This window comes from Aphanomyces astaci (genome assembly GCF_000520075.1).
Source record: "Aphanomyces astaci strain APO3 unplaced genomic scaffold supercont1.6, whole genome shotgun sequence".
Taxonomy (NCBI): domain Eukaryota; phylum Oomycota; class Saprolegniomycetes; order Saprolegniales; family Verrucalvaceae; genus Aphanomyces; species Aphanomyces astaci.
Genome location: NW_009798269.1, coordinates 1,366,104 through 1,392,319, shown reverse-complemented (window position 1 = coordinate 1,392,319; position 26,216 = coordinate 1,366,104). Strand labels below are relative to the sequence as shown.

General features: G+C 52.4%; 11 protein-coding genes across 30 annotated transcripts; 4 read left to right on the top strand and 7 right to left on the bottom strand.

The window, feature by feature from the left end:
• Positions 1 to 6,602: 6,602 nt before the first annotated feature.
• H257_03843 (hypothetical protein) lies at positions 6,603 to 7,021 on the top strand (the record flags this gene model as incomplete). Its single annotated transcript, XM_009828128.1, has 1 exon — positions 6,603 to 7,021. One exon carries the CDS (start codon positions 6,603 to 6,605, stop codon positions 7,002 to 7,004), a length of 402 nt encoding a protein of 133 aa, XP_009826430.1. The 3' UTR covers positions 7,005 to 7,021.
• A 303-nt stretch (positions 7,022 to 7,324) lies between these two features.
• H257_03842 (hypothetical protein) lies at positions 7,325 to 7,510 on the bottom strand (the record flags this gene model as incomplete). Its single annotated transcript, XM_009828127.1, has 1 exon — positions 7,325 to 7,510. The coding sequence occupies one exon, from the start codon at positions 7,508 to 7,510 to the stop codon at positions 7,325 to 7,327; it is 186 nt and encodes a 61-aa protein (XP_009826429.1).
• A 562-nt stretch (positions 7,511 to 8,072) lies between these two features.
• On the bottom strand, positions 8,073 to 10,503 carry H257_03841 (hypothetical protein). The gene has a single exon (XM_009828126.1). It carries the CDS (start codon positions 10,463 to 10,465, stop codon positions 8,195 to 8,197), a length of 2,271 nt encoding a protein of 756 aa, XP_009826428.1. The 5' UTR covers positions 10,466 to 10,503; the 3' UTR covers positions 8,073 to 8,194.
• Positions 10,504 to 10,709: 206 nt separating this feature from the next.
• On the top strand, positions 10,710 to 11,191 carry H257_03840 (hypothetical protein). The gene is made up of 2 exons (XM_009828125.1): positions 10,710 to 10,872; positions 10,940 to 11,191. Exons 1-2 carry the CDS (start codon positions 10,714 to 10,716, stop codon positions 11,120 to 11,122), a joined length of 342 nt encoding a protein of 113 aa, XP_009826427.1. The 5' UTR covers positions 10,710 to 10,713; the 3' UTR covers positions 11,123 to 11,191.
• Positions 11,124 to 14,556, bottom strand: H257_03839 (hypothetical protein). Its single transcript, XM_009828124.1, has 10 exons — positions 14,268 to 14,556; positions 14,120 to 14,210; positions 13,944 to 14,065; positions 13,709 to 13,898; positions 13,604 to 13,633; positions 13,402 to 13,527; positions 13,218 to 13,352; positions 12,421 to 13,163; positions 12,147 to 12,363; positions 11,124 to 12,044 (listed from the first exon to the last, which is right to left on the bottom strand). The coding sequence occupies exons 1-10, from the start codon at positions 14,543 to 14,545 to the stop codon at positions 11,154 to 11,156; spliced, it is 2,823 nt and encodes a 940-aa protein (XP_009826426.1). The 5' UTR covers positions 14,546 to 14,556; the 3' UTR covers positions 11,124 to 11,153.
• A 175-nt stretch (positions 14,557 to 14,731) lies between these two features.
• Positions 14,732 to 17,694, top strand: H257_03837 (hypothetical protein). The gene is made up of 7 exons (XM_009828122.1): positions 14,732 to 14,910; positions 14,959 to 15,061; positions 15,118 to 15,199; positions 15,251 to 15,493; positions 15,568 to 15,584; positions 15,643 to 15,862; positions 15,925 to 17,694. Exons 1-7 carry the CDS (start codon positions 14,770 to 14,772, stop codon positions 16,118 to 16,120), a joined length of 1,002 nt encoding a protein of 333 aa, XP_009826424.1. The 5' UTR covers positions 14,732 to 14,769; the 3' UTR covers positions 16,121 to 17,694.
• Positions 16,156 to 17,646, bottom strand: H257_03838 (hypothetical protein; the record flags this gene model as incomplete). The annotated part of the gene is made up of 1 exon (XM_009828123.1): positions 16,156 to 17,646. One exon carries the CDS (start codon positions 17,644 to 17,646, stop codon positions 16,156 to 16,158), a length of 1,491 nt encoding a protein of 496 aa, XP_009826425.1.
• Positions 17,695 to 18,018: 324 nt separating the features above from the next.
• Positions 18,019 to 19,420, bottom strand: H257_03836 (hypothetical protein). 3 transcript variants are annotated; one of them, XM_009828120.1, is made up of 7 exons: positions 19,102 to 19,420; positions 18,977 to 19,039; positions 18,829 to 18,921; positions 18,699 to 18,779; positions 18,486 to 18,640; positions 18,272 to 18,422; positions 18,019 to 18,221 (listed from the first exon to the last, which is right to left on the bottom strand). In XM_009828120.1, the coding sequence occupies exons 1-7, from the start codon at positions 19,384 to 19,386 to the stop codon at positions 18,117 to 18,119; spliced, it is 933 nt and encodes a 310-aa protein (XP_009826422.1). In that variant the 5' UTR covers positions 19,387 to 19,420; the 3' UTR covers positions 18,019 to 18,116. The 3 variants fall into 3 exon arrangements, with proteins under 3 accessions (XP_009826422.1, XP_009826421.1, XP_009826423.1); XM_009828119.1 differs by having other exon boundaries at positions 18,272 to 18,640; XM_009828121.1 differs by having other exon boundaries at positions 18,019 to 18,422.
• A 152-nt stretch (positions 19,421 to 19,572) lies between these two features.
• H257_03835 (hypothetical protein) lies at positions 19,573 to 21,664 on the top strand (the record flags this gene model as incomplete). The annotated part of the gene is made up of 2 exons (XM_009828118.1): positions 19,573 to 20,162; positions 20,926 to 21,664. The coding sequence occupies 2 exons, from the start codon at positions 19,573 to 19,575 to the stop codon at positions 21,662 to 21,664; spliced, it is 1,329 nt and encodes a 442-aa protein (XP_009826420.1).
• A 79-nt stretch (positions 21,665 to 21,743) lies between these two features.
• H257_03834 (hypothetical protein) lies at positions 21,744 to 23,238 on the bottom strand. Of its 18 annotated transcripts, none has more exons than XM_009828115.1 (5): positions 22,799 to 23,238; positions 22,608 to 22,717; positions 22,363 to 22,541; positions 22,059 to 22,319; positions 21,744 to 21,997 (listed from the first exon to the last, which is right to left on the bottom strand). In XM_009828115.1, exons 1-4 carry the CDS (start codon positions 23,233 to 23,235, stop codon positions 22,170 to 22,172), a joined length of 876 nt encoding a protein of 291 aa, XP_009826417.1. In that variant the 5' UTR covers positions 23,236 to 23,238; the 3' UTR covers positions 21,744 to 21,997; positions 22,059 to 22,169. The 18 variants fall into 18 exon arrangements, with proteins under 18 accessions (XP_009826417.1, XP_009826419.1, XP_009826414.1 ...); XM_009828117.1 differs by having other exon boundaries at positions 22,059 to 22,264; XM_009828112.1 differs by having other exon boundaries at positions 22,363 to 22,574; positions 22,629 to 22,717.
• A 959-nt stretch (positions 23,239 to 24,197) lies between these two features.
• H257_03833 (hypothetical protein) lies at positions 24,198 to 24,734 on the bottom strand (the record flags this gene model as incomplete). The annotated part of the gene is made up of 2 exons (XM_009828099.1): positions 24,198 to 24,238; positions 24,422 to 24,734. 2 exons carry the CDS (start codon positions 24,732 to 24,734, stop codon positions 24,198 to 24,200), a joined length of 354 nt encoding a protein of 117 aa, XP_009826401.1.
• Between the last annotated feature and the right edge of the window lie 1,482 nt (positions 24,735 to 26,216).

Below are 26,216 nucleotides of genomic sequence, written 5' to 3'. Positions count from 1 at the left end.
TAAGGCATTCAAATCGGAGTGCCGTCCCTCCTATGTTGAAGTACGGCGACACCGGCAGTTACACTTGCACAACACTATTCACTCTAGATTTTAACAGACAAGGATGCTTATCAGGATAGCTAGCTAACTCCACATCAATCACTTCGGAATTCACTCGGTTGCTCAATCATATCTTCGAACAGGTTATGAGCCCAACCACCTCACGTTCATTGCTCGTCCTCACGGACACGAACTGGAACCTATGGAGAACCGCATTCCGAGGTCGGCTCTTGGCGAAGGGACTTATGCACGTCATGCGAGTGCACACGTCACTGATGACGGACGCTGAGCGCAGGGCGAGAGTGACGTCATCATCCACGGCAACGCAGCCCGACGAGAAATCAATCGCGGTGTGGCAAGAGGACAACCAAAAGGCCTTGGGACTTCTCATCGAGATGATCGATCCGTCACAGTATCATCTGATCGAAGAAGCCACCACATGCCACGACGCATACCTACTGCTGGAGCGACGTCACGAACCAAGCACCAAGGTGGATCGCATCGCTCTCATGGCTGAATATCATGCCATCAGCTGGAACCCCAAGCAAGAAACGCTGCGATCTTTCTTGGAACGCTTCGAAGTTCTACTTCGCAAGCTACAGGGCGCAGACTGTGTGGAGCCTGAGCACCTGTCAGTCGTGAAACTCCTAGCCTTGATGCCATGGTGCCTACGGAGCGTAACCCATCAGATCAACGCGAAACCTGAAGGGCACCAAACGATCCACGCAGTCAAAGTACTGCTGGAGGCAGAGTACAGAGCAGCGCTGGCAAGCAAGGAGATTCAGGCACCGAGCCAGGTAAATGCAGACGAAAGAGCACTCGCCACGCAGGCACGACGCGACAACAACAAGGGAAAGAAGACAGGAGCGTGTCACCATTGTGGAAAAAAGGGACATTGGGCAAAGGAATGCCGGGAGAAGCTCCGTGGCGATCCTCCAGTCAAGCCCAACCCTCGATATCCAGCCGGCGAAGAGCGAGCGAACACAGCCATCAATGACGTGTACCTGTTCACCGCAACCGTCGACGACAACACGGCGCAAATGGACGCAGACATCATGGCAGCGTTCAATGATGAACCAAGTTGCGCTATGATAGCCTCTGTCCAGTCAAAGCAAGTGGTGGTAGACTCGGGAGCGTCTATGCACATGACAAACTCGGAATCTCAATTGGCCAACATTCAACCATGCGAACGCCGGGTTGTAATGGCAAACGGCCACGTTACTCACGCCAAGAAGTCGGGAGACCTTTCACTCCGGACCAGCTGTGGAACCAAAATGGTGCTCAAGGACGTATTGGTTATCGACGGCATGCCCATGACTCTGATGTCAGTCCCCGCGTTGCTAAAGGCCAACGAGGACTGTGAAGTGATGTTCAAACACTCAAACTGCATCGTCAAGGTAGCTGGCAAAACCATTGCCACGGCAAGTACTGACTCGACTGGCAAGGTGTACGTTCTGGACGGGCACCAGATGGCACCGGAAGTAGCCCACTCAGCCATGGACGAATCAAGTCTTTGGCACCAGCGCATCGGCCATCTGCCTATAGCCGCACTGAAGAAGTGTGCTGAGGCCGGGCTCGGCCTCCCGAAGAACTTGGTCACCAACAGTGCGAAGTGCGATCCATGCACAACGTCGAAGATACACAAGTCACCAGCACCCAAGGTTGCAACCCACAAATACAAACCAGGTGAATGCTGGGTGACGGACACGAAAGGCCCACTCCGGACAGAATCAGTTGGCGGGTGCCGATTCTACACCGTCTACGTGGACGCTGCCACGGGGTACAAGATCGTCTATTTCGTACGATCAACAGACTCAGACACCCAAGAGACGAACTTCAAGCAAGTAATGGCATGGTCCGAACGCCAAACAGGACAACGAGTCAAGCAACTGCGATCGGATGGCGGCCCCGAATACTCCTCAAACGAGTTCAAGGAGTGGCTGACCCAGCACGGAATTCGCCACGAGAAGTCGGCGCCGGACAACCAATGGCAAAACGGGATCGCGGAACGGGCACATCGATCACTCATGGAGATGGCCTTGTCCATGCTGACGAACGCCAACATGGCCCGACGATGGTGGGCGGAGGCAGTACGTACTGCGGCATTCATCCAAAACAGAGTACTGCACACCAGCACCGGGAGCAAGACCCCACTGGAACTCCTCACCGGCCGAAAACCAACCCTCGCCAATATGAAGGTGTTTGGCTGCATCGCGTACAACATGGTCAAGGACCCAACGAAGAGAGACAAACTGGCTCCCAAGGCAACAAAGTGCGTCATGCTGGGGTACTGTGAAGACACGAAGGCCTATAAATTATACGACCTAGAGACACAGAAGGTCACCAGCGGAGTACACGTGACGTTTTCTGAGAGCGAGTTTGCCAACGGACCCCGGGAGATCGACCACCAACTGATCATCGACGACGATGAAGACGAAGAACCTGCGAGCCCACCAGTCGAAGGGACTCTAAGACAAAAACCATCAGTCCAGCAGGCCATCAGCGCACTCACACCACGATACGACGACTCTGCAACCCATACGCCAATACTCAGAAGACTGAAGGAACGGATCGACGAGGTCGGGGAAGCCATGTCCACTTCTCGGAAACAAGAAGTCTGGGAAAAACTTGCAAGGGGGTACACAGACTACTCCACTACCAACCAAGGCTCCACCCCGGCACCCCAAAACACTCCCACCGCTGCTCCCAGCCACTTCAAGCCCCGATCCACATCCAGTGCGCCAGCGAAGAGCTATTTCCGAATCGACCGCCCAACGCGCGCAACAAGAGCGCCAGCCCGTGATCCGAACGAGGGATATGACTTCAGCGGTCACGCTCGCGACAAGGACTTGATAACCATGGACGGCGTCGAGTTTGCGTGGACCACCGTGTCACCGACAGGAGACGTACCGAACTCCCACAAGGAAGCGATGGCGTCCCAAGACCGAGACAAGTGGAAGAAAGCAGAAGAAGCGGAATTGGAACAACTTCGGGCGCAGAAGACATGGACACTGTCCAGCGTACCCACCGATCGGAAGGCCATCGGGTCACGATGGACATATGCCAAGAAGACAGACTCCGAGGGGAGAGTGACTCGGTACAAAGCGAGACTGGTCTGCAAAGGATACTCCCAAGTCGAGGGAGTGGACTACGACGCAACATTTTCCCCCGTTGTTCGCGCGTCAACTATCCGAATCGTACTGGCTCTCGTGGCACACCTCGAGTTGGTTGCAGAGCAAGGCGACGCAGACAACGCCTTCGTGCAAGCGGGCATGCCAGAAGGAACGAAGATATACGTCAAACAACCGGACGGGTACGAAGACGGAACAACTCGGGCGATGCTTCTGAACCAGGCCCTGTACGGGCTGAAGCAGGCGGCCTTGGCGTGGTACGAACATTGCCGAAAGATCATGGTAAAGCTCGGGTTCAAACCGTCGAATCACGACCCATGCCTCTACACAAGAGGGAAAGGAGCTGCACTGGAGATCGTATGTACCTACGTTGACGACTTCATTGTCGTCGCCAAGACCCAAGAACAAATAGACGACATCTTCCGGGGGCTCTCGGAAAACATGAGTCTCAAGCGACAAGGGGAGCTCCACCACATCCTCGGTATCAAAATCTCTCGTGACAAGAAAGCCAGGGCCCTGACGATTTCCCAACCCGCCTACGCCGCCAAAGTGCTCGATCGATTCAACATGGCGAACTCCTCGGGCAAGACAACGCCAGAGGCCATTGACAACGGAGACTGGGACATGGAAGATGCCCCGATTACCAACCAAGAAGAGTTTCGCTCCATCGTGGGTAGCCTGATGTACCTCATGACCTGTACCAGGCCAGACATTAGCCATGCCGTCCAGCGACTGAGCCGCCACCTCCACGACCCTCGCGAACCTCACATGGTCGGGGCAAAACGTGTACTACGCTACATCAAAGCCACACCTTACGTTGGGATCACCTACCAGTCGAAAGGTTCGGACAACAAGGCCACCCTGCTCGGCTACGGGGACGCAAGCTGGGCTGATAAACCCGACCGGAAGTCCACCAGCGGCTTCGTGTGGATGCTCCTAGGTGGACCGGTGTCGTGGAAATCAAGCCGCCAGAAGATCATTGCCCTCTCGACGTGCGAAGCTGAGTACGTAGCGGCAGCCGAGGCGACCAAGGAGATGTTGTGGATCCGCGGGATTCTGCATGACTTGGGTCAAACACAAGATACCACTATCCTCAACTGCGACAACAAAGCAGCCATCGTTACGGCACAGACGGCCTCGACAAGCGAAAGATCGAAACATATCGAGGTGCGGCACCATTTCATTCGCGCACTCATCGAAGACAAGACATTGAAGATGCGTCACTGTGGGACAGCAGATATGTGGGCAGACATCCTCACTAAGATCTCGACGAAGTTCGCGATAGAGAAGTTCCTCAGCGATGTCATGAGCAAGATGAAGCAAGGTGACCCTGCCAATTCGACCTAGGGGAGTGTTGAAGTACGGCGACACCGGCAGTTACACTTGCACAACACTATTCACTCTAGATTTTAACAGACAAGGATGCTTATCAGGATAGCTAGCTAACTCCACATCAATCACTTCGGAATTCACTCGGTTGCTCAATCATATCTTCGAACATCCTACACGACCAAATAACTTGACATTTGTATGTTAACTGTAAACGACACCACAACTGCGTCACTTCCACAACCTCGTCTCCTTTTGTTCAAACGTTGTCTACTAACCCTTTTCCTTTATACATGATAACATTGACTCTTTGGTCGTGAATTCTGAAAACGCATCATTAAATTTGGCCTTTTCTGATCAAAAGTGTTGCAGGGCATTTGAAAAGTTTAGCAGGAAATCCGAGTCAAAAGTAGAAAAGTTCGCATCAAGCGAATCAGATTTCAATTTTAAAACGACGTCATTTGAAATTTCACCATAGTTAAAAGCAAAAGAAACTTTTTGACCCTTACAAGCTTAAAAAGGTACTTTAATGAGAAGAGTAGGTTGGACTAGGTGAGCCCGTTGCTCTGCCGCCGGTGTTAATTGCCGGTTGGAGCAAGATATGTAGTTTTTGTTGCTGCTTATTAACGTTATTGTTGTCATAGTTTTCAGACATTTTCTGTTTGTAGTATGCATTTTCAAAACTCTCCTGTCTGCGGTACAACGGGGTCCGGTATTTTGCGAGAAGATGGGAATCAGTCCTTTTGCGGTGTGGTCCACTGAAAGAAGTATAGGCTGCGGTAAAAACTTTGCAGCTATGCTAAGACTACGCAGTGGATCAGAAGCCTGATCCCTGAAAAGCAAAAGCAGTCAGAAAATTCCTAAATTGACTCCCCCTACTGTTCGTGCACCGAGGTGGACTTCGGCGGACCCTGATACTGCAAACACCAAGGTCGATTGTTTTGAAGTTCAACATTGGCATTTTGATCACATTGGTCGACAGGTCTTCTTGAGCTCAATACCCATACCGTTTGCCGACATTACAGTACTGTATCTCAAGGTCCAGAAGATGGTCTTTTTTCAGTGAAACTTCCAGGTGATCATAAGTAAACACCATATAACGTTACTAGTAAAAGATGTTCTTGGGTATCAGGTGTTGCGATATGATGACCAAGGCTGTGAGTTGTCGGGCAAGGATGTGAGAGGTTTGGAATGATGTAGCCTTGGCTTTCATTCCTGGTTCTACCTCGAACTGAGCTCTACCTTTGGACGTAATGACACGATGCACTGTCTGGACTGTGGATTACGATGCAAGCTATGGAAGGGATCGCCATTTGTATGATTCTTACCACGAGTAACGTGTTAATCAACTGAACAGTTGTCGTATTAAAAAAAGAGACAGTACAAGCATCAGAGACATATGACTAGCAGCGTACTTACTGTTGTCGTATTTAAAAGGGTAGCATTCGACTACAGTATTAATGGATTGTGACTCGAGCAATGGATTGAGTACGCAGCTGTGGTTTTCATTTACGGTATATACGGTACTCGTCAGCTCCGTCATGACGAGAGATGGTAACGAACTGCGTTTATATAAACTCACGTACTACAGTGAACGAGGGAATTTAAGCCACACTTTGAATCGAAGAATCTACAAACGTAGAAGTCTGATTCGCCAACTTCAATTATGATACCAACCGGTTTAAAGTACGCGATTCTGATTGGATATGTATATCAATATTTAGACGAATTTCGGTGTGGCATAAATTCCCTCACCTGGGTTTGGCGGACAAGCTTTTCTCAAAAATACTGGTTCACCGAGATGGACTTCGGCGGACCCCGATACAAAGATCGAGGTCTATCGTTTTGAAGTTCAATATCAGCATTTGTTCACCCTGATCGACAGGTCTCAAGGACATCAAACCATAGTAGATGGAATGTTTGGTGCTCGAAAGATTGAGACAGTGCCATGCGATATGATGACCAAGGCTTACGCCTGTGAGTTGTCGGGCAAGGATGTGAGAGCTTTGGAATGATGTAGTCTTGGCTTTCATTCCTGGTTCTACCTCGAAGTGAGCTCTACCTTTGTGTTCTACCCTGCCCCCGGTCTATCGAACAGCGACCATGCTTGTTCTTCTCACCGTCGTCCTTGCCTTCTTGATGCCTGCGTCAGGCCAGCGCCCTAATTGCGCTCTGTATGGGCCTAACACTGTATGCCACCGCAACATCAACTACGTATGCGGCTCGGATGGTTTCAGCTACGACAACCCCTGCTTCTTTAAAATTGCTCAATGTGCCAACCCCAACCTGTTCCAGCGTGCCCAAGGGCACTGTGACGACATAGCGGTACGCCCGACGAAGGATGAATGCGATCGTGATGATGGTACATGTACCCGCGAGCACAACCCCGTGTGCGGCTCGGATGGCAAAACCTATGGCAACCCCTGCGTATTTCGAGCTGCTCAATGTAAAGATCTCAGCCTTACCAAACAAAGCGATGGGAAGTGCGAAGAAACAGAATGCTGACCTTGCATCAGAGTTGTAGTGGATCGAGATTGGAGGACAAGATAGTAATCGTAATTCAATTAACGGCAACGTTACACTGGCTCATCATCCGAAACGGAATTCTATGCGCATGCGCCCCTGGTGGATTGTTTGGATAAACTTGATCCAGACATACAATATGCCTTCACTGTAACTTAGCCACTCACGTCTTGTGTTGTTCCGGGATTCATGTAGTTTTCCCCAGCGTTGAAACTCCGCGCAATCTTGTACATGGTACTTACAAAACAAGTGCTCGGAATTGTAGTTGTGTCGAATGGATTCTGTTGTGAAACCGACACTAACTAGGCACTGGCCCTGGGCATGGAGATGCACAGACTTCGTTTAAACTTGAGCAAGGCGGTCTTGGTGCACGTTTTCACGAACGCGACGGTCTTCTTGACGCTCATCATGGACGTGTCTCGGCCATTGATTTCCACGAGGAGGTCGACAAAGCTACGGCAACTCCTGCGAATTTCTAATTGCTGCATGCGCCAAACCCAACCTGTCCTTTTATGCCCGTGGGCACTGCGACGACATACACCCGACGAAGGATGAATGTGCTCGTGATGATGGTACATATACCCGCGAGCACAACCCCGTGTGTGGCTCGGATGGCCGAAGCTACGGAAACCCTCTGCGAATTTCGATCTGCTCTACGTAATACACCCAACTTGACCATTCATGCCCGTGGGCAGTGCGATCCAACACACGTGAAGAGGGTACAATGCGCTTGTCTTCGTGTATGTACCCGCGAGTAAATCCCCGTGTGCGGCTCGGATGGCGTCAGCTACAGCAACTTCTGCGTCTCTCAATTTGCTCAATGTAAAAGCCCAACCTTCGACCCTTCAACGCCGTGGGCAGTGCGTCGCAACATAATGCTGACCTTGCATCAGAGTTGTACTGGATCGAGATTGTCGTTTTAGGCGAAGCATATTGTCCAGATAAACGTTATCCTGACGAAATCTCTTGCCGCATCTGCTCAACTTTGCCCCTACATCGATGTAACAACGACGATGAAACCATCGAACGGTTGTGTTGACTGGGATGCAAGTAGGTTTCCCCATCGTTGAAACCAGTGCGATTTTGTACGATTTTGTAGGCGCTACTTACGCAACAAGCGCTCGACCTTAAGTTGTGTCGAATGGATTCTGTTGTGATACTACCGACACTAACTAGGCACTGACCCTGGACACGGAGATGCCCGGGCCTCGTTTAAACTTGAGCAAGGCGGTCTTGGTGCACGTTTTCACAAACGCGACGGTCTTCTTGACGCTCATCATGGCCGTATCTCGGCCATTGATTTCCACGAGGAGGTCGCCAATGTGCACGTGCCGCAGCGCGTCGCAGCACGGATCCCGACACACGAGCACGACCATGGGGTACACGCCCTTGGCGAGGCGGCACTCGCGCAGCTGGACGCCGATGCTGCGGTTCTCCTTCCACTTGACCAAGTACATGGCGCTGTCGGGGGTGTCGGCCTTGGACACGCGCTGGCTCTTGAGGCGACCCCGCACGGTCAGCTTCATGTTGACGCTGTTTGGTTCCAAGAGAGCGATCGTTTGCTCTTCGAGCTCGTTCACGCGTGGCAGCCGGGGCCCAGCGGTGTAATTGTTGCGCTTGGACTTCCCCCCGCTGCGGCTTCGACGGCCCCCTCCTGTCCGCTCGTTGTTGTTGCTGCTGGTGGCTGTCGGGGGTACGCCACCGGAGGACGATGTCGTGGGGATGATGGTCGGCCTTACCAGGAGCGGCGTCCCATCCGTCGAATGAGTCGGCGGCTGTGACCCCGCATCGCCCCTTTCACCTTGATGCTTGGGCGACGGAGCGCCTTTGATAAACTCCAGCGTGGGCATCACCGCGTCCTCCGCCACGTCGTCATCATCGTCGTCGGCAGACTCCAAATCCAAGTCGACGTCGGTGATCACACTGCTATCGTCCTCGTCTTCCTCGTCCTCGTCATGCTGTTTGGTGTTGGAAGGATGGCCATGAAGAAGGCTGGTCGCTTTACCGACATCGTCGTTGTCGTCGTCGTCATCGGTTGTGTAGGGCCGTTCGTCGAGCACCATCGGCGGAGCGGCGGCGGGGGGAACTTCTGGGAGCAGTCCGCGACTGGCCATCACTGGTGCCTTGGTCGTCGATGGCGACGCAGTCTGTGGGATTACATGGTTGGGTCCAAGAGGGGATATTGTTGTCGTTGCAGCTGTAGGTTTCTTGTCGCTGTCTTTCAAAGGCTCCCCCTTGGCCCCGACGTCGATGCCCCGCGAGGCCGGGGACCGGGGGGGCGGTGGGTTCGGGCGATGATGTCCGCCCTGATCTGGTTCGTGGGACGTGGTGACGTGATCGCCCGTGATTGCGTCATCGGGAGTGGAAAGCATGCTAACGTCATCGGCCAACGGCGCTATGGATGGTGCAAACACGAGTTGGATCGGTTTGGTCATTTTTTGCAACGCCGCGAAAAACTCGGCAAACGGGTGGTCCCGCGAGAGCAAGCCATTGGCGGACACAAGGGTATCGCCTACTTGGACGTTGGCCGTGATGAGAGGCGACGCATGGGACAGCGTCCGCGTGACCACAGGAAGCTGCGTCGCGTCGTCTTCGCCAAAGAACACCCCAAGGGGGCCATCCACCCACGAGAATATAAACGCGGCGGCATCGTCCGAGATCGACGATGAGGACGACGAGGACGACGACGCGAGAAGATGGGGGGGGGGAGGGGTCGAAGAGGTCGTTGGAAGGGCAATAATTCCGGCGGGAGGAGCTGGGGAACGTTGTTGGGACGATGATGGCGGCATGACCCTGCTCTCTGGGATGGACGTGGACCGACCATGTTCCGAGGGGAGCATGGGAGGTGGAGGAGAAGGCAATGGCGACAATGAAATGTCCGCTTGATGGCCTGATCTTGTTCGAGCGAAGGACGAGGATGCTACGACAGACGGCGACAACTGACTAGACCAACGCGACGACGAAGTGCTGATGGTCGCGTCCGAGGTTAAGATTGGTCGAAGGGAGGAAGACGTTCTGGACGACAGGTCTTCCTTGGAAGATTTCCGCTGGAGGGACGAGGATCGAGGTGGGTACTTGGCGTCGTGGTTCGCGATGATGCGATTGCGAGTGGCCGGTGTCCCTCGACGGAAGCGCAGCAACACTGGCTTCTGCTTCGTCGTAAGGAGGCGCAGAAAGTTGTTGAATGAGTTCTCCTCCGCGCGGAGTTCGTTCACGCACAGAAGAAAGTCGCCAACTTCCATGGCTGCTGCCAGCGGCGACTGCGCGTCTGTGATCTTGGACACGTACGGCAGCTCTGACTCTTTGTCCTCGGAGATGTTCACGCCCAGACGGCCAGTCTCCCACTGCACAAAGTAGTCATCGTCGTCCAGAGGAGGTAGATGATAGGCACTGATCATTTGCTCAGCCCATGGCTGCAGGGGCTTCTTCTGCGGCCTGCTCATGTCGAATTACGCACGCCGCAGCAATACAGAAGCGGGTCACGGCGAGGGTATGCAACATCGCATGGTCGAGGACATATAAACCCCAAGTATAAATTGGTCGTCGGAATCACAAGTATATTTGTATAAGGTAATTATAGACCTCACCGACGCATACAAACATGAAATGTCCGCATAAACCGTCCAATTCCCTTAACACGGACACCAACATTCTGTCATGTCGGCCTTTCGGTTACATTTGAAAACCGTCGATGGTTGGGTGGGGTGGACCATTGATGGTGCTGCTGGCCGTGCTGCTGCTGTCGACAGGTACCCATGATGTCCATGCAGCTTGTCCAGACATATATCGCTGGGAGCCATCAACACAGCGTCATGAAGTCGTGTTCTCATATTCTAATCGCGAGCATGAGGTAGTACACACCATCCCACGTACAGCACGGCTTGAACGCAGTACTCACGCATTCGACTTGTACGAAGGTGTGGATGAGCCAGGATCCTCGGCAGCGCAAGTGGTTTCTCACTATTTCAAACGCGGTCGAGGCTAAGAAGACCCATGTCAAGGTCGTGGAGCGCAAGCATTCGTATCCAATCTTGGCGTCGATCATTAGCTTGGTCGTGTTGCTGACAACGATCTTCTTGATCATTCGATTCACCACATAACGTAAACAATCGATACAAATCAACGTGTTAACTAGTACACCACCACAGTGCGCTCAAGGACTCGTTCTGCAACCAGCCATCGCTCGTGACTGTTGACTAGCCAGAGGTGACCAATCAGGGCACACGACGTGCCTTGAGCCCCAAACCCTCCGGCGTCCACTTGGAGGGGAAGGGCCCCCTGCCACCGCTTCTTTCCGTCGTGGGCATACTCTGCGTGGGTCGTAAAGGCAAACCCGTTATCCAGCGCACCTTCGAAAACCAGTCGCCAAGAAGGCGACATATGATCCCTTAGGGGGCTGCCATGTCGAGCGTGTGCCAAGTCCATTGACACATGGAGGTGGCCGTGGCAGGTGGGAGTGTGCGCAGCCAGCCCCAACACACTGCGGCTCATCATTTTCAGCGACGCCGACGCAATCTGCACGTCGCATGGCACGTCGACGGAGGTGGTGCGGAAAAATTGTCGGGGGATCGCACAGGGGACGGCGATCGCGGCGCGCGCAAGGTCCACAACGAGGGCGGCAGCGTCCCGAAGCGAGGCGGGCACGGGCACATGGGGCAACTCGCTGTCCAGGGCGTTGCAGAAGTGCCAGAGGGGGGACGGCGTGGTCAAGCGATGACACGTGCCGGCGACAGACCCCGGCCACTGACGGATGGAGTGAGGCTGGTGGACAGGCGTCTCCGACGAGTTGAGTGGTGGCATCACGAAGAAGCGATGGACGGCGTCGTGGAGGACGTGGCAGAGGTGGCCATGCGCGGCCAGCAGAAGCAGATCCTCGTGGCTCCAGGATGCACGCCCCAATGAAAGCACGGTCGTGGCATGCAACGTGAAGTCCCTCGCGACGTCCCCAAGGCGGCGGCGTTGGGCGGACGACGACGCTCCCACGCTACTGCTGGTTCCCGCGATTTGAACCTCAAACATATGCTACAAGCCAACAACATATTCAGCTTTCGTACCACCGCCAAAAAAGTACATCGTCAAACGAGCAAGAGATGATACATATATATAAGGCGTCGGTCTGTCAACCTGGAAGAGAGACTGAAGTGTGGTGAGATAGCCAACGCGGAAGTTTGAAAACGCAAGGGGGAAGTCCATGGGCGTTGTCGACGTCGCCGCCGCCTCGAGCGACGTGATGGCAGCGTGCAAGTGGACGAGTCCGACCGATGGCACGATGGACGGCTGGGACATCAACAGGCCTTCCGCCGACGTCCATGCATGCAACGCCGCCATCCAATGGCCAGTTCTACGCAATATGCTTTGTTTCAATATACTGTGTCTCGGAGGTGTGGCTCTCACGGACCTTTCAGACGCGCAGTGGGCTTTAACTCTAGACAAGATGTTCGTCGCAATGTCAAATGCGCCGTGGAGGATGCATTCCCGAGCAGTTTGGTACAACGCATACGAATCATCATGGGTGGTCATGGCGACGAGGATGCCTTGTCGCCGAGAGTCGGCAGAGGAGTAGCCACCACCACTGCGCAAGAGCGTGACCACCATGGCCAAGGCGGTCGTGGACTCATTTGCAGTCCACTTGGAGGGCACGGTGGCGACGATGGCTGCCTGGATGGTGTCGGGCACCGAACCAATCGATGCCAGGTGCGACACCAGCACCCACATCGCAGAGGCCGACGACAGACAGTTGCTCTCTAGCAAAGCCTGGCAGAGCCGTGAAAGCAGAGCGGTCGCGACGCGGGGACATGACGTGGCAAGCCCTTCGACAACTTTGATAATAGTGGGTTGAATCTTGACTGGAGCTTCGACCAGGACTTGGACGAGGCATGTGACGGCCACCGACGCGGCGGCGGAGGACGTCGTCGGCCGGTGGTCCCCATCGATGGACAACGGCTGGTGGCGGGCTTGATGGAACAGCATGCGCGCAAAGATCGCCGAGGCGCGCGGTGCTGCCTGCCGAGCAAACAGCTGCCGGGGCACCGTCAGGTCTTCCGGTAGCGCTCGGTGTTGAGACCACCGTTCAAAGAAGACGAGCATGTCCATGTCCACGTCGTCCGAGCACGCATGCGGATAGATTGTGCCGGCAACGACCTAGTTCCAAGTTATTACAGGTATCAGACACTCGACAGGAGTGCGTGTGGTTACGTGGAGCAGGTCGTCCAGGATGTGCGACGGCGTCGAGGGTGGGGCCAGCGTGAGGCAGCAGCAGCAGCGCAGGACAATGCGTTGAAGAGAGGCATTCACACGCGAAGGCGCGAGGAGGGAGCGAAAGAGCGCCGTCTAATGGATATGTAGTTAGCCGGTATAGATATGTTCGAGTAGAACGTACTAATGACGTCAGCCGCGTCGAAGTCAGGTCAAGGATCGATAGCTGCGTCATGGTGGTTAAAATCGGAGCGACCCACCGGATACTGGCATACTCGACAACCCCGTCGTCGTTGTGATACACACCGCGCTACAACTTGATTGTCAACCCAACACACGGATGATCGAGCTAGTTGTTGTTGGAGATGGGGGTTGGGGCATATTACATGAAGGAAGGAGTGGCATTTCGCATATTGCTACAGAAACGCATGAGTGACGACGCGCAATGGTGACACTCCGACGTGTAAAGGTGCTTGGAAGGGGGAACCAACCTCATGAGCGATCGAAGAGTCGGCGCAGAGTAGGGGCAAGAGTGGCAGCGTGTGGAGTTGAAGGGCGTCTGAAAGGAATGTCTGGGCCGCTACTTGTTGAAATGATGGGGAGTGTGGAACAAGCGCGACCGCCGTCGCGACGGCCACCGACACTTCAGAATGTTGGCTCGATGCAATCGAGTGCAATATGCTACAAAGGAGTTAGCCCAACATCGTCCGATATGCACATGCGTACGCGGTATGCGCTGTCGCATCGTCGCGGCAGAATGGAGCAAGGATGGCCAGCACTCGCAATGCGAGAACTCGGGTTTCCACAAGATCGTGCTGAGCGACAACTTGCGCAATGGGGGTGGTGATCTGGAATGTAACGAGGTTACATGACACGTGCACAAGAGCATCCTTTCGAGGTACCTTGCTAACGTCGGAAATGGATTTGTTGGGGAAATGGCCTTGAAGGCGTTCAAACAGCGCCAAGATAGCTACCCGGAAGCTCGTCGACGACCTGCCTCATGCGATTCCGAGGTGAGCAATGATGGACAAGCATTACACGACTACGTACGTTGGGGCACAGAACTGCTCGGAAAGTCGAAGGAGTACCAGTTCCAACTCGATTGGCGTCAGGAATGGGAAGTGGCTGTAGAAGAACAACGTCTCGGCTTTGTTGGCGACACTTCGACCCTTGAGCTTGAGTTGCTGCTCAAGGGCTTGGATGAGCTTGACATGGTCTTTCTCCATGGATCGACTTCTTGTTCCTCCCAGGGTCAGGTCCTTGCTGTACGAATAAATCAGAGGAAACGCAGACGACGCCACACATGCCCATGCTGGCTCGGACGCCATGGTGATCTTGTGGCACCTAGAAAAAATTCTGCCTAAATGTCGATTTATATCCAATCTAATTGTACTATTTCGGGAGTAATAGCCAATCATTAGTCATATTTAAGGGTACTGATTTACTGTTAACATAGTAGTATTTACCAAGTCGAACCTAGTCGAAACGCACATGTGCGAGATTGGATATTTGTTCGTTGTTTCCGTCTGCAGGCGGCGCTACTAGTACCAACATGGTCAACGACAAGAAAAGGCAAGGACATGAATGCGGCACTAGCTTCCGAGCCAAGGTGTGGTGCAACTGGGACTGCTGCGGTGTCGTGTGCGCGGCGATCTCCTGGTTCCTCATCTTGTACGCGGAATACGTCGTCGTCGTACGTATTCGCATCCCACAGCTGCTTGGTCAGTCATTCGTTCGGTAGGGGGTCATCATATACCCGTGGATGGGACCGAGCATTCTTGGCCTTGTCCACATGTGTCTATTCACGACCACGTGCTTCTTGGCCCTTGTCTCCCACGGCAAAGGTTTGTCGCTTACAACGCACGTTCGCATCGCCTACCTCTCATGCGCGTTGCGTTAGCCATGATGACAGATCCCGGTTCTGTCCCCGAAGACGCCATTCCTGTAGCCTTGAAGCATGCGCCAAAGGAGGAGCTCAACCGGTACACTTCTATCGACTCGACGATAGATTGTCATGATGTTTCTTGGCGCAGGTTGGAAGAGCAACGGTATCGCACGTGTCGGCGATGCAAGACGTTCAAACCTGCACGGGCGCATCACTGCAGCATTTGCGAGCGATGTGTGATCAAGATGGACCACCATTGTCCATGGGTGAACAACTGCGTCGGGCTTGGCAACCACAAGTTCTTCTTACTGTTCATTTTCTACGTGTTCCTCTTGTCAGCGTACGCCCTGAGCCTCGTATTTACTCGCTATGCCCATTGCATCGACGAAACGTACGCCACTACTCCTTTCTTCCTCAAGTCCTCATACTCTCCACACCACTCACGGCATTTCGTGTTGGTTGTAGCTGCGCTAGCAATGGCTGTACGTAGCCCAGTTGTGTCATCGTATCGTTGTAGGTCATGCATGTAAATATGTGTAGTGATGCACGTCGTATGCTTGTGCATGGAAGCCGTGCTGTTTGGCCTCTTCACCATGTGCATGATGTGCGACCAGTACAGCGTCATCACCACGGGCACGACCCAAATCGATCGGCTCAAGGGCGAGACGAGCGAGAACCTCGGCGTTCGCGAAGTGTTTGGCGGGACATCCAACAACCTAGCAATGCATTGGTTCTTTCCCGTCAACATTTGGTTCCCCGAGTAAGTACGAGATACAGCATCCTTTTCGAACGACGCTTATGCATCGATGACAACTCTATTAGATCTATCAAGGACCAACTGCTTGGCTACGCATTGGAAGAGCTCACCGTGGAAAACGACCCGACTGACGTGCTGCTGATGTCGGGGGAAATGGATGTGTTTCTACCCCACGGCGACACCGTGCTCACCGAGAAGCTCCAAGGTGGATGGAGCGTTGAAAAGCATGTGCTACCCAAGGAAGACATTCACGTGGTCTAACCTTACTATTACGTGGATGAATATTCTATCCTTGTTCACAGTGTGGACTTGTCAGAGGGGGATGGATGGCCACAGACACCTGATACAGTGTCTGCCCTCGAACTTGCATCGTCGTGGGCGTCGTTCTCGCTTAGCATGCTCGCGGCTAACATGTCACTGTCCGACAGCCCTGACGTCGCTTTTTCTGCTGCTTCCACAGACTGTGACCTGTCTAGCCAATCATAGCCACTCGGAGCTTCTAGAGGATGGAGTTTGGAGATTGACTCGTCGTCGTCACCACCGGGAAGGACTCCTTCCATCACTGGCGACGGGGCCCTACTGGGATTATAGGCGGACGGTAGGGTCTGTGGTGTGGTAGGCGCTGTTTGGGCTCGCAGTAGCAGCAGTACTTTATCACGTTTGACTTGGCTTTGAGCTTGGGGCACCACGAGCCCGGCGGTGGTCATGGGTCGACGATGCCTGCTGTCATCGTGGTGACTGGCTTTTGCAAATGCTACGGCCAACTCGGCCACGTCGGCCTCAAACGCGCCTTCCCACGACTCGCGGGTGTCCTGAAAGCACCGCCGGTCCATCTCGTCTCGGGCATGGAGCACCGCTTTGGCGGCGGCGAGGTCTGCCATACGCTGTCGTTTGAGGGACCGCGCGTGCGTCCGCAGCGCCTCCCGCCTGCACACAACTGTATCGTCGTCGTCCATGTTGTTCGTCTTGCATGATAAAGCTGCTGCTGACGCCCGGAGCTGGTCGTGGCGTGCGAGGTCCCGCTTGTATTGTTCCTGTCGATGGATCATCTTGTCGACAGTGTGCGCGTAGTGTTTTGTTCGGCCTTTGGTTGGTTTTGGGCGGGCAAAGAAACTCTGGAGCACGGGCACAACGTCCCCCCGGACTTCAGGGCGTTTCATAGGGGACAAGTCGTCGTCATGGAGAAAGTTGTTGACGTCCGTGCGGCGGACGGGGGATGACGAGGATCTTGAGGCGGGGGGATCTCGCTGGGGCTGAATCTTGGGGGATTGGGGTTGTCGCTTGGGGCTGCAGTATACTTTGATAAACTCGATCGACTGGTGACCTATGGACCCCCCCCTTGGCTTAGGAACGTCACGGTCGTCGTCGGGGAAGGTGGATGAGGGGGGCATGGCTATCCTCGTTTCATCAGGTTGTGTGTCAAGGTGTAGGTGAAACTTGGACGGTCGATGGGGCACGCAGGTAGTCGTTTTGTTTGGTTGTACAGGTTGAGGGGGGCTCGCGGGGACTGCTTGCTTGATCACGACTATGGGGGCGTCTGTGCTCGGGGTGATTTTGATCTTTTGAAACATTGCAGACCCAATCTTTTGCACCCACGACTGTGGCGTTAATGGCCGGCCGCCAGGGTCATAGTGGTTGTCGTCGTCGTAATCCAAGATATCGTCGTTGTCGTACTGGAGCGACGATTCGTCACGTGACGCCCCTTCGATCTGGATGGACTTGGATCCGTTGCTAGAACTACTGCTGCTGCTGTTGCTCAGTTTGGACTTTACTTGCAGCGAGTACATAGCCGACCATGCACCGCGCCAACGCTGTGCGAGTTGACTTGGGCAGTTAACACCATCAGTCGGTTTCACGGCGCCTTTTTATAGAGTGTAACGATGAAACGTGTACAGTTCACAAGCATCCGCGTCACGAGATTTGACTAAACTGGAAACGCAAACAATGCTATAACGATTGTACAATGTGCGAGGGGTGTTCTTGCCAATGTAACTTTTGGTAGAGCTATGACCGTACTACTACAGGACCCCCGATTTACAGTGAACAAACTACTGCGAAGACTAATACTGAGAAACTGACACTACTGCAGTAGTACTAGCGCAAACATTACCAGAATTGGCTTGAAGCAGCCTCGGCTCTTTCGAAATCAACATGTGTGCACAGTATAAGCCATGCATTTCAAGCCGTTTCCATGTTAATGCTCTGTGATGTTACCATCAACAAATGCATAGTACTCAAATTATATACTGCATTGATCCTATTCTCGAAGCTCGCTCTGCTTGGTGTTGGGTCGCTGCAAGTCCGTGCGCGTGGCACTTCCCTTGAGCATCTTGCTCGCCCACCGTCCAATGCGGCGACGCCGCTACACCATCATCATCAAGTGTCGTGCACACTATTTGACGTCACACGTACTTGAATGTACACAGTGCAGTTGCCCCAACCCATCTGCACCGTCAGCGTGCGAAGTACTTCAAACAACGGCGACGCAAGGATGTGCGACACAGAAATGAAGTACGCGCCTTGCTTGAGCTGTTCCGCGTCTTTCGAAATGCGCTCCCACATGCTATCCATCATATCTTTCGTGTCCAAACATCCAACCATTGGCAAACTAATAACAAAAACGTACCTTGGCGAAAAGCACGTGCTGTGGCAAAACACCACGTCACCGTCGCTCCACTTGTGGTCAAAGAAACTCCCGCAAAGGTACGATATCGTTTGCCCTGCGACGTCGTTCGTTTCCATGAGCCTGTCCACTCGTGCATGGGAAAAGTCCACCAATGGCTACGTATGGCCATACATCATGCGAGCTGTCATGATGGAGGCCATGTTCCATTCGTACCTTTAGTTGCTCGATCCCAATCGCTTTGTGGAACTTGTGAACCAACGCCGCCGCCATCACGGCTTTGCCGACGCCCGATCCCTGCACACTCATGTTTATGAAGGAAACGCCGCTACGATCCTTGCATTACCAAGTCGTAAAAGACACCGTTGCCGACTGGGATGTCGGCGGAAATGGAATCCAGAATGTCGGCAAATGGGAAAAACGAGATCTCGCCGTACACCTACACACAAGATGAGACGACGAGGAGATAGGGACGTCAGCACGCAGGGACGTACGAAGCTCGTCGTGTCGAATTCGCTGAAATCTTTTCGCGCTTGCATCGACAATTCCTTGGCATACTGTACACACAGGCGCACGCACGATGGAAATGGAACCATGGCTGCTTGTCTAACTGACGTACCTCGTGGGAGAAATGTCGGTAAACGCGGTTGTAGTCTTGAAATGGTCGATAGAATATCAGGCCAAGCGCGAATTGGGCCACGGGCAGCGCCTCCAGCTCCTCGCGGAGATCGTCGGGAATGAGTGCCCGGACTTCGTCCACAGCTCTACTGTTCGGACGTCGCTTTAGACCGTTGACAAAATCGGCCGCATATTCACGCATATGTTGCGCTGCTTCCTTCCATTGATCGGACGTTGGGTCACATTCCACCAGCTGGGCCTTCCACGTCTGTACTGCGTCGGTCATTCTTGAAGGAACCTGACGAGCAAGGTGGTCAAAGTTCGAAATGATGGAATCACAAGCGAACGTATCCGGACAATGTATCCGGAATACCGAAGCACTTGATCAGGGTATGCCGCACGCACTCTTGCCGTTGAAGTTGTTCAAAGGCTGATTTCGTATTTCCATTCCGCTTTTTTAGCTGTTGCGACCATGCTTGTTCTCCTCACCTTCGTCCTTGCCTTCTTGATGCCTTCGTCAGGCCAGCGCTTGACGAAGGAAGAATGCGCTCGTCCTCGTGCATGTACCCGCGAGCTAGACTACATGTGCGGCTCGGACGGCGTCAGCTACGGCAACCCGTGCCTCTTTCGATTTGCCCAGTGCGACAACCCCAAGCTATTCCTTCGTGCCATTGGGCCGTGCGAGGACCCATTGGTTCTTTGTCCATTGTCGTGTGGCTATTCCTACGCGCCTGTGTGCGGCTCGGACGGTATCACCTATGCCAATGACTGCGAATTCCGTAAAGCTAAGTGCCACACCCTGTCCTTGAGTATCGTCAAAGCCAATGGCGCATGCGAAGCCGAGACCCCACTACACGAGGAAGACCGCCATGACGACTGCCCCGCCGCTTGCATCGCGTTGTGGGACCCCGTCTGTGGCACGGATGGCAAAACATATGGCAACTCGTGCGAATTGGCCATGGCCAAGTGCAAGCAAGGATCTACGTCGACGCTGGCAATTCTCCACAAAGGCGAATGCACTGACAAGAAAGTGCACGAGCGTATCGCTGGGCACGACAGCCTGTAGTTCACGTGTTGCTTCAAGTACATGTATGACGTAACACGATGCTGACCTTGCATCAGAGTTGTACAGTAGTGGATAGACGGAGAGATTTGGGATCGAAATACAATAGCGCTGGCTCGTCAATAAATAGCCTCCAATCGATGTACTATATAAGGTAATTATAATGTCACTTAGAACAAGTAAAAACGTCGACCAAAACATAACTTCTCCAGAGCATGGCCCTCTCCCCCGGGCCCCCGATGGCGTGTGGTGCTTAGACCTGGGATGGAGTGTGGTACACCAACATTCCTTAAGCTTAGTACCTAAATTACTTTATCGAGTACTACATCTGATCTGAGGATTGGAGACTTTTTAAGCTATCCTCTCTCATCATTGGCTTGGGGGTTCGAGGCCCAAAAAAGTCTCAAACGGTGGCATGTGGTGGCCACCTTCTATTGGTGGAAATTTACTTACAGTTTGTCTTGCTGCATCAGATGAGTATTTTGTGCGGTTGGGTACTCAAATGTCTCCCCTCCTGATATCTTGGGCAAACGTTTAAACGTCTTGGGTAGTGCCGTTTTATACACCATTACCTCATATAACTCTGCGTTTTTAATAAAACGCATTATCATAGTTGGCACATGAGTCAGTCCCTGAATACTTTAAACAAGTATAGATATGAGTGCATTGGGTTACAATTCGCGTCCCTCCTAGCGTAATAGTTTCGTCCATACCATTACTCAAAAATCCTTATCCCAAGCACCAATACATGATGCGCGCTAGCGTGATCGTCGCCGCCTGCGTTGCTTTCCTCGCCGCCGCATCGTCGGTAGAGAACGACACGTCCGACCATTGTGCCAGTATTCGAGGCTGCACCCGCGTCTACATGCCTGTGTGCGGTAGCGACGGTGTCACGTACGGCAACGATTGCCTACTCAAGTTGGCGCAATGCTCTGAAAAAACGACCCTGGAGCTTGTCTCCGAAGGTGAATGCAGCGAAAAGCGCGAGCTATCGGAAGCGTGTCCCAACACGTGCATTGAGATTTACCAACCCGTGTGTGGTACGGACGGCAACACGTACGACAACGAATGTGTGCTTCGACAGGAGACGTGCCGTGCACACACCGTCGTGGGTATCGCCTTCGAAGGCGAGTGCAGCGAAAAACGCGAGCTTACGGAAGCGTGTCCCGATGCGTGTATTGAAATTTACCAACCCGTGTGTGGCACGGACGGAAACACATACTCCAACGAATGTGTGCTTCGACAGGAGACGTGCCGCGCACACACCGTCGTGGGTATCGCCTTCGAAGGCGAGTGCGACGTGCACGCCAACGTCCACGTCCGACAAGCCGACCCAGAGTGCCCCCAAGCGTGCCTGGAGATCTTTCAACCAGTGTGTGGCTCGGATGGTGTCACTTACGAGAACGAGTGCTCCATGAAGCGCGACGCGTGTGCCAAGCACATCAAGCTCACCGTCGTGCGACAAGGCGACTGCGACGGAAAGTGGCCCCTCGGCGTGTGATTGTATATAAACACGAGACATGATTCCCTTTCAAGCCTTTCGATTTTGTACTAACTTGTCTCTACACTTGTCCATACCATGTCACATATACGCAATACTCGTTGGAAGTTTTAATTTGCACTACGGTGCATATTGATTTTCTGTACTTCTTTGGCTGGACGCAGCAGCCTACCAGTGCACTTCATCAGGAGTGGCACTGTTTTCGCCTCGATTAGGTTGCTGATGTAGCCGTGTAGACTGTGATGTTGCGCAAGTACTAGAGGTTTGGCTCGCTTTGCATTGCTGTAGTGCCATCGGCGTGATGCCAATCCTTGTAGTTTAATGGGGCGTAAGCTACACTTCCTGCTTTGAACCCCCCTCACCAATGATAACATTACAGTATACCACTACATACCCTGTATCGCAGCTCTGTACGTTCTGGGCGGGTGACAACACGATGATTTGTGGCAACTTTGGCTTGCTCTAGTACGCAGCAGCTTCCATCGACTCGCCGGTGCGACTACGATCACGTCGACAAGGCGGCGGCGGGGGCGTTGTTGTCCCTTGTGGCCCACCAGATTTTGTACAAATCGAGGAAGGGAACTTCCCCTTGACCTGGATCTGTTGGATCGACGTCCCATGGTTTCGTGAGAATGAAATGCACGTTCTTCACTTCCTGCAGCCAAGCCAGATGAGAAATAGTCCTGACACCTACCTACCTCCATGTTCCACGTCGCAGGGTGGGCCGACTGAAGCATCTTGACCGCGTTGTACTTGTAGCTCGCCACGTGAAAGTTGGGGAAGTTTTCGTTGAAGAAGCACTGGTCGGCAAATACAAACCGGCTCAAGTCTGGTTCGTCCTGAAACCGACTGACCAATCGATTGAACGTGGCCATGTCTACCAGTTTAGGCGAGCAGTTTGATGGTCTAGCTAGATTCATGGAGGATCATGGGGACGACGTACTTGGATGCAAGACAAACATACCAGAGTTAAAGTATTTGGGGACAATGTTCGAGTCTACCATGCCGCCATGCTCGCGCTTCCAGTACGGACAGTTCTCGGGCTGCCAATGTCTACATTCCAAAACGAAGCCATCGAACGCTGCAATACTGTACATGCATATACTAGTAGTCTGCAAACATGTACATACTTACGTTGGATAGTGAGGAATCTTCATGGGGTTGCAAGTGCAGGCCAAACTGGCCACGAGAGTGTCTGGGGCGTCGCCGATGAGCGTGAATAGCTCGTCCATGTTTTGAGTGACGAGCATATCCGAGTCGAGGAACGCGACGGTGTCGTACACCGTCAGCTCGAACACGCGCAGTTTCTTCCACACGTCCTTGAACCGGTCGAAGGCGTAGCTCGTGGCTTGGTCGGGTCGTGGATACAGCCACGCGACGGGAACGACCTGGACGTTTTCCAGTCGACGGAGGTTCTCCACCACGCTCTCAGAGACGGTGGGTGTGTGCAGGATGACCAGCGTATATGGGGACTTGGTGGCAAGCAAGCTAGCGCGAAGGACCTCTGCGCCGACCGCGTACGAGTCCGTGGCGACCAGGGTGGCGTAAGCGAAGCGGTGGACGACTGACATGCGAAGTCAATTGAAATGTGAGGAGTCAATTCTTTCTGTGTTGGGTTACTGTAGGATTGTCACGTGACAGAGTATCCACACCGCGCCCCGTCCGATTACAACGAACGCATCCATCATATTAACGTTACTGTAATTTTTCATGACCGAAATAGATTGCAATTCATGTGCGAATGGATATCCTACCTTCTTGCGATCTCACTTTGAACCATAACAAGCATCATTGCATTTCTCGGTGCACCACGCACACCTGCATGTCAATAATGGCACATTAGTGAAAAAAAGTCGGACAGGATATACAGGAACCAAGTGATCGTTCGACCGTTTGTCCGACTTTCTTGTTTGTTGTAATATTTATTATATACAAAAGCGAAGTCAAATCCAGACGTGAGAAATTGACAGAAGAAAGTCGGACCGAATGTCCTGTATCAATTGATTTGTTAAAAGTGCATTGACCATGGCAAAACTTCATTATGTTGTTCATCTGCCATGGTCAAAGCACTTTTAACCAATCAATGGTCGGTATCACAACAGAATCCATTCCATTCGACTCAACTACAAGTTCGAACAGTTGTACCTCGAAGTATTGAGCTTGTTTTGAAAGTACAGTATTTGGATTATCATCGGAAACAGAGTTCTATGGGCATGCACCTCTGGTGGATTGTTTGGATAAACGTGATCCAGACATACTACAGTACAGTAGTATGCCTTAACGTTAACTGTAACATAGCCACTCACTTCTTGTGTTGTACCGGGATTCATGCAGTTTTCCCAAGCGTTGGAACGCCGCGCAATCTTGTAGGTCTCAATAAACCAGTCAACTTTGTAGATACTTCTTTTCTCCTTTTGTCATGGGATCTGAGACTTTGGAATTTTTTTGCTGATTTGTCAAAACCGTTTAATAGGACATAATTTTATGACGTGGCCTCCAGACCTATATCAACGCAGTTAGTTACCATCTCTCGTCATGACGGAGCTGACGAGTACGAGAAAATGAGCACCACGGCTGCATACGCAATCCAAGGCAAAAACAAATGCTCGAGTCACATATCTCTGATGTTATTAACAGTAACTTACTGTCATGACTAATGCAACCCTTTTAAATGACGACCACGATTGCATTCATCCTTCGTCGGGCGTTTGACTTCGCACTCCCCATTGCCTCGATATCTCAGGGTGGGATCTTTACATTGACGGATTTGAAATTCGCAGGAGTTGCCGTGGTTTCGTCCATCCGAGCCGCACACGGGGATGTAAATGCGGGGACATAGAGGTCCGATACGATCGCATTCATCCGTCGTCGGGCGTATGTCGTCGCAGTGCCCACGGGCATGTAAGGACAGGTGGGAGTTGGAGGCGCATGCAGCAATTAGAAATTCGCAGTGGTTGTCGTAGCTTTGGCCATCCGAGCCGCACACGAAGGCGATGTTCCGGTGGCACGTAGTGTTAGGCCCATGTTTAGCGCATTCTTCCTTCGTAGGGGGCTGGCCTGACGCAGGCATCATGAAGGCAAGGACTACGGTGAGAAGAACAAGCATGGTCGCTGTTCGATAGGCCGGGGGAAGGGTAGATGACAAAGGTAGAGCTCAACTAGAGGTAGAACCAGGAATGAAAGCCAAGGCTACATCATTCCAAACCTCTCACATCCCTACCCGACAACTCATAGCCTTGCTCATCATATCACAGGGCGACAACTCATAGCCTTGCTCATCATATCACAGGGCACTGTCTCTATCTTCCGAGCACCATACTAAATAGTACTCCGTACGTTCCATCTACGGTTTGAAGTCCCTGGAATAATGTCAACAATATGGGTTATTGAACTGAAGACCTGTCGACCAAGGTGATCAAAATGCCGGTATTGAACTCCAAAACAGTCGACCTCGGTGTTTAGTATCCGAGTCCGCCGAAGTCCACCTCGGTGCACACACCAGTATTTTTGAGAAATGCTGGTCCGCCGAACCCACCCGGTTCTCGACTGGTCATTGGTATACTATTAATACGTGAGTTTAGGGCGGGTCTGGATGCCACGAAACATGGCATAAAATGGCCGTTTTTCGAAGAAAAGTTGCGAAAATCGAAATCTTCCATTAGTCAAAAAAAGTCGGACAGGATATACAGGAACCAAGTGATCGTCCGACCGTTTGTCCGACTTTCTTGTTCGTTGTAATATTAATTATATACAAAAGCGAAGTCAAAACCAGACGTGAGAAATTGACAGAAGAAAGTCGGACCGAATGTCCTGTATCAATTGATTTGTTAAAAGTGCATTTTCCGATGATAACCCAAACTCAATAAACCAGTCAACTTTGTAGATACTTCTTTTCTCCTTTTGTCATGGGATCTGAGACTTTGGAATTTTTTTGCTGATTTGTCAAAACCGTTTAATAGGACATAATTTTATGACGTGGCCTCCAGACCTATATCAACGCAGTTAGTTACCATCTCTCGTCATGACGGAGCTGACGAGTACGAGAAAATGAGTACCACGGCTGCATACGCAATCAGTCGAGAGTACACATTCTCGTAGTACAATAAGATTGACCAGTTCTTTTGGCTCTCAGTTGGGAGCGCGTCTACTTATAGATCACTTTACACCTGATCTAAGTATGATAAGAACACACCGATGGTCGCTGGTTCAGTCCCAGGTTTCCTCAGGTCCTTGGCATCGACACCAGGAAGCCTAGTTAGGGTCGAGTCATAACCCTCCCCTTTCAACTCAATCCAAGGCAAAAACAATTGCTCGAGTCACATATCTCTCATGTTATTAAGAGTAAATTACTGTCATGACTAATGCAACCCTTTTAAATGACGATCACGGTCGCATTCATCCTTCGTCGGGCGTATGTCGTCGCAGTGCTCACGGGCATGGGAGTTGGAAGCGCATGCACCAATTAGAAATTCGTAGTGGTTGTAGGTACTGTACTTACAAAACAAGCTCAATACTTCGAGGTACAACTGTTCGAACTTGTAGTTGAGTCGAA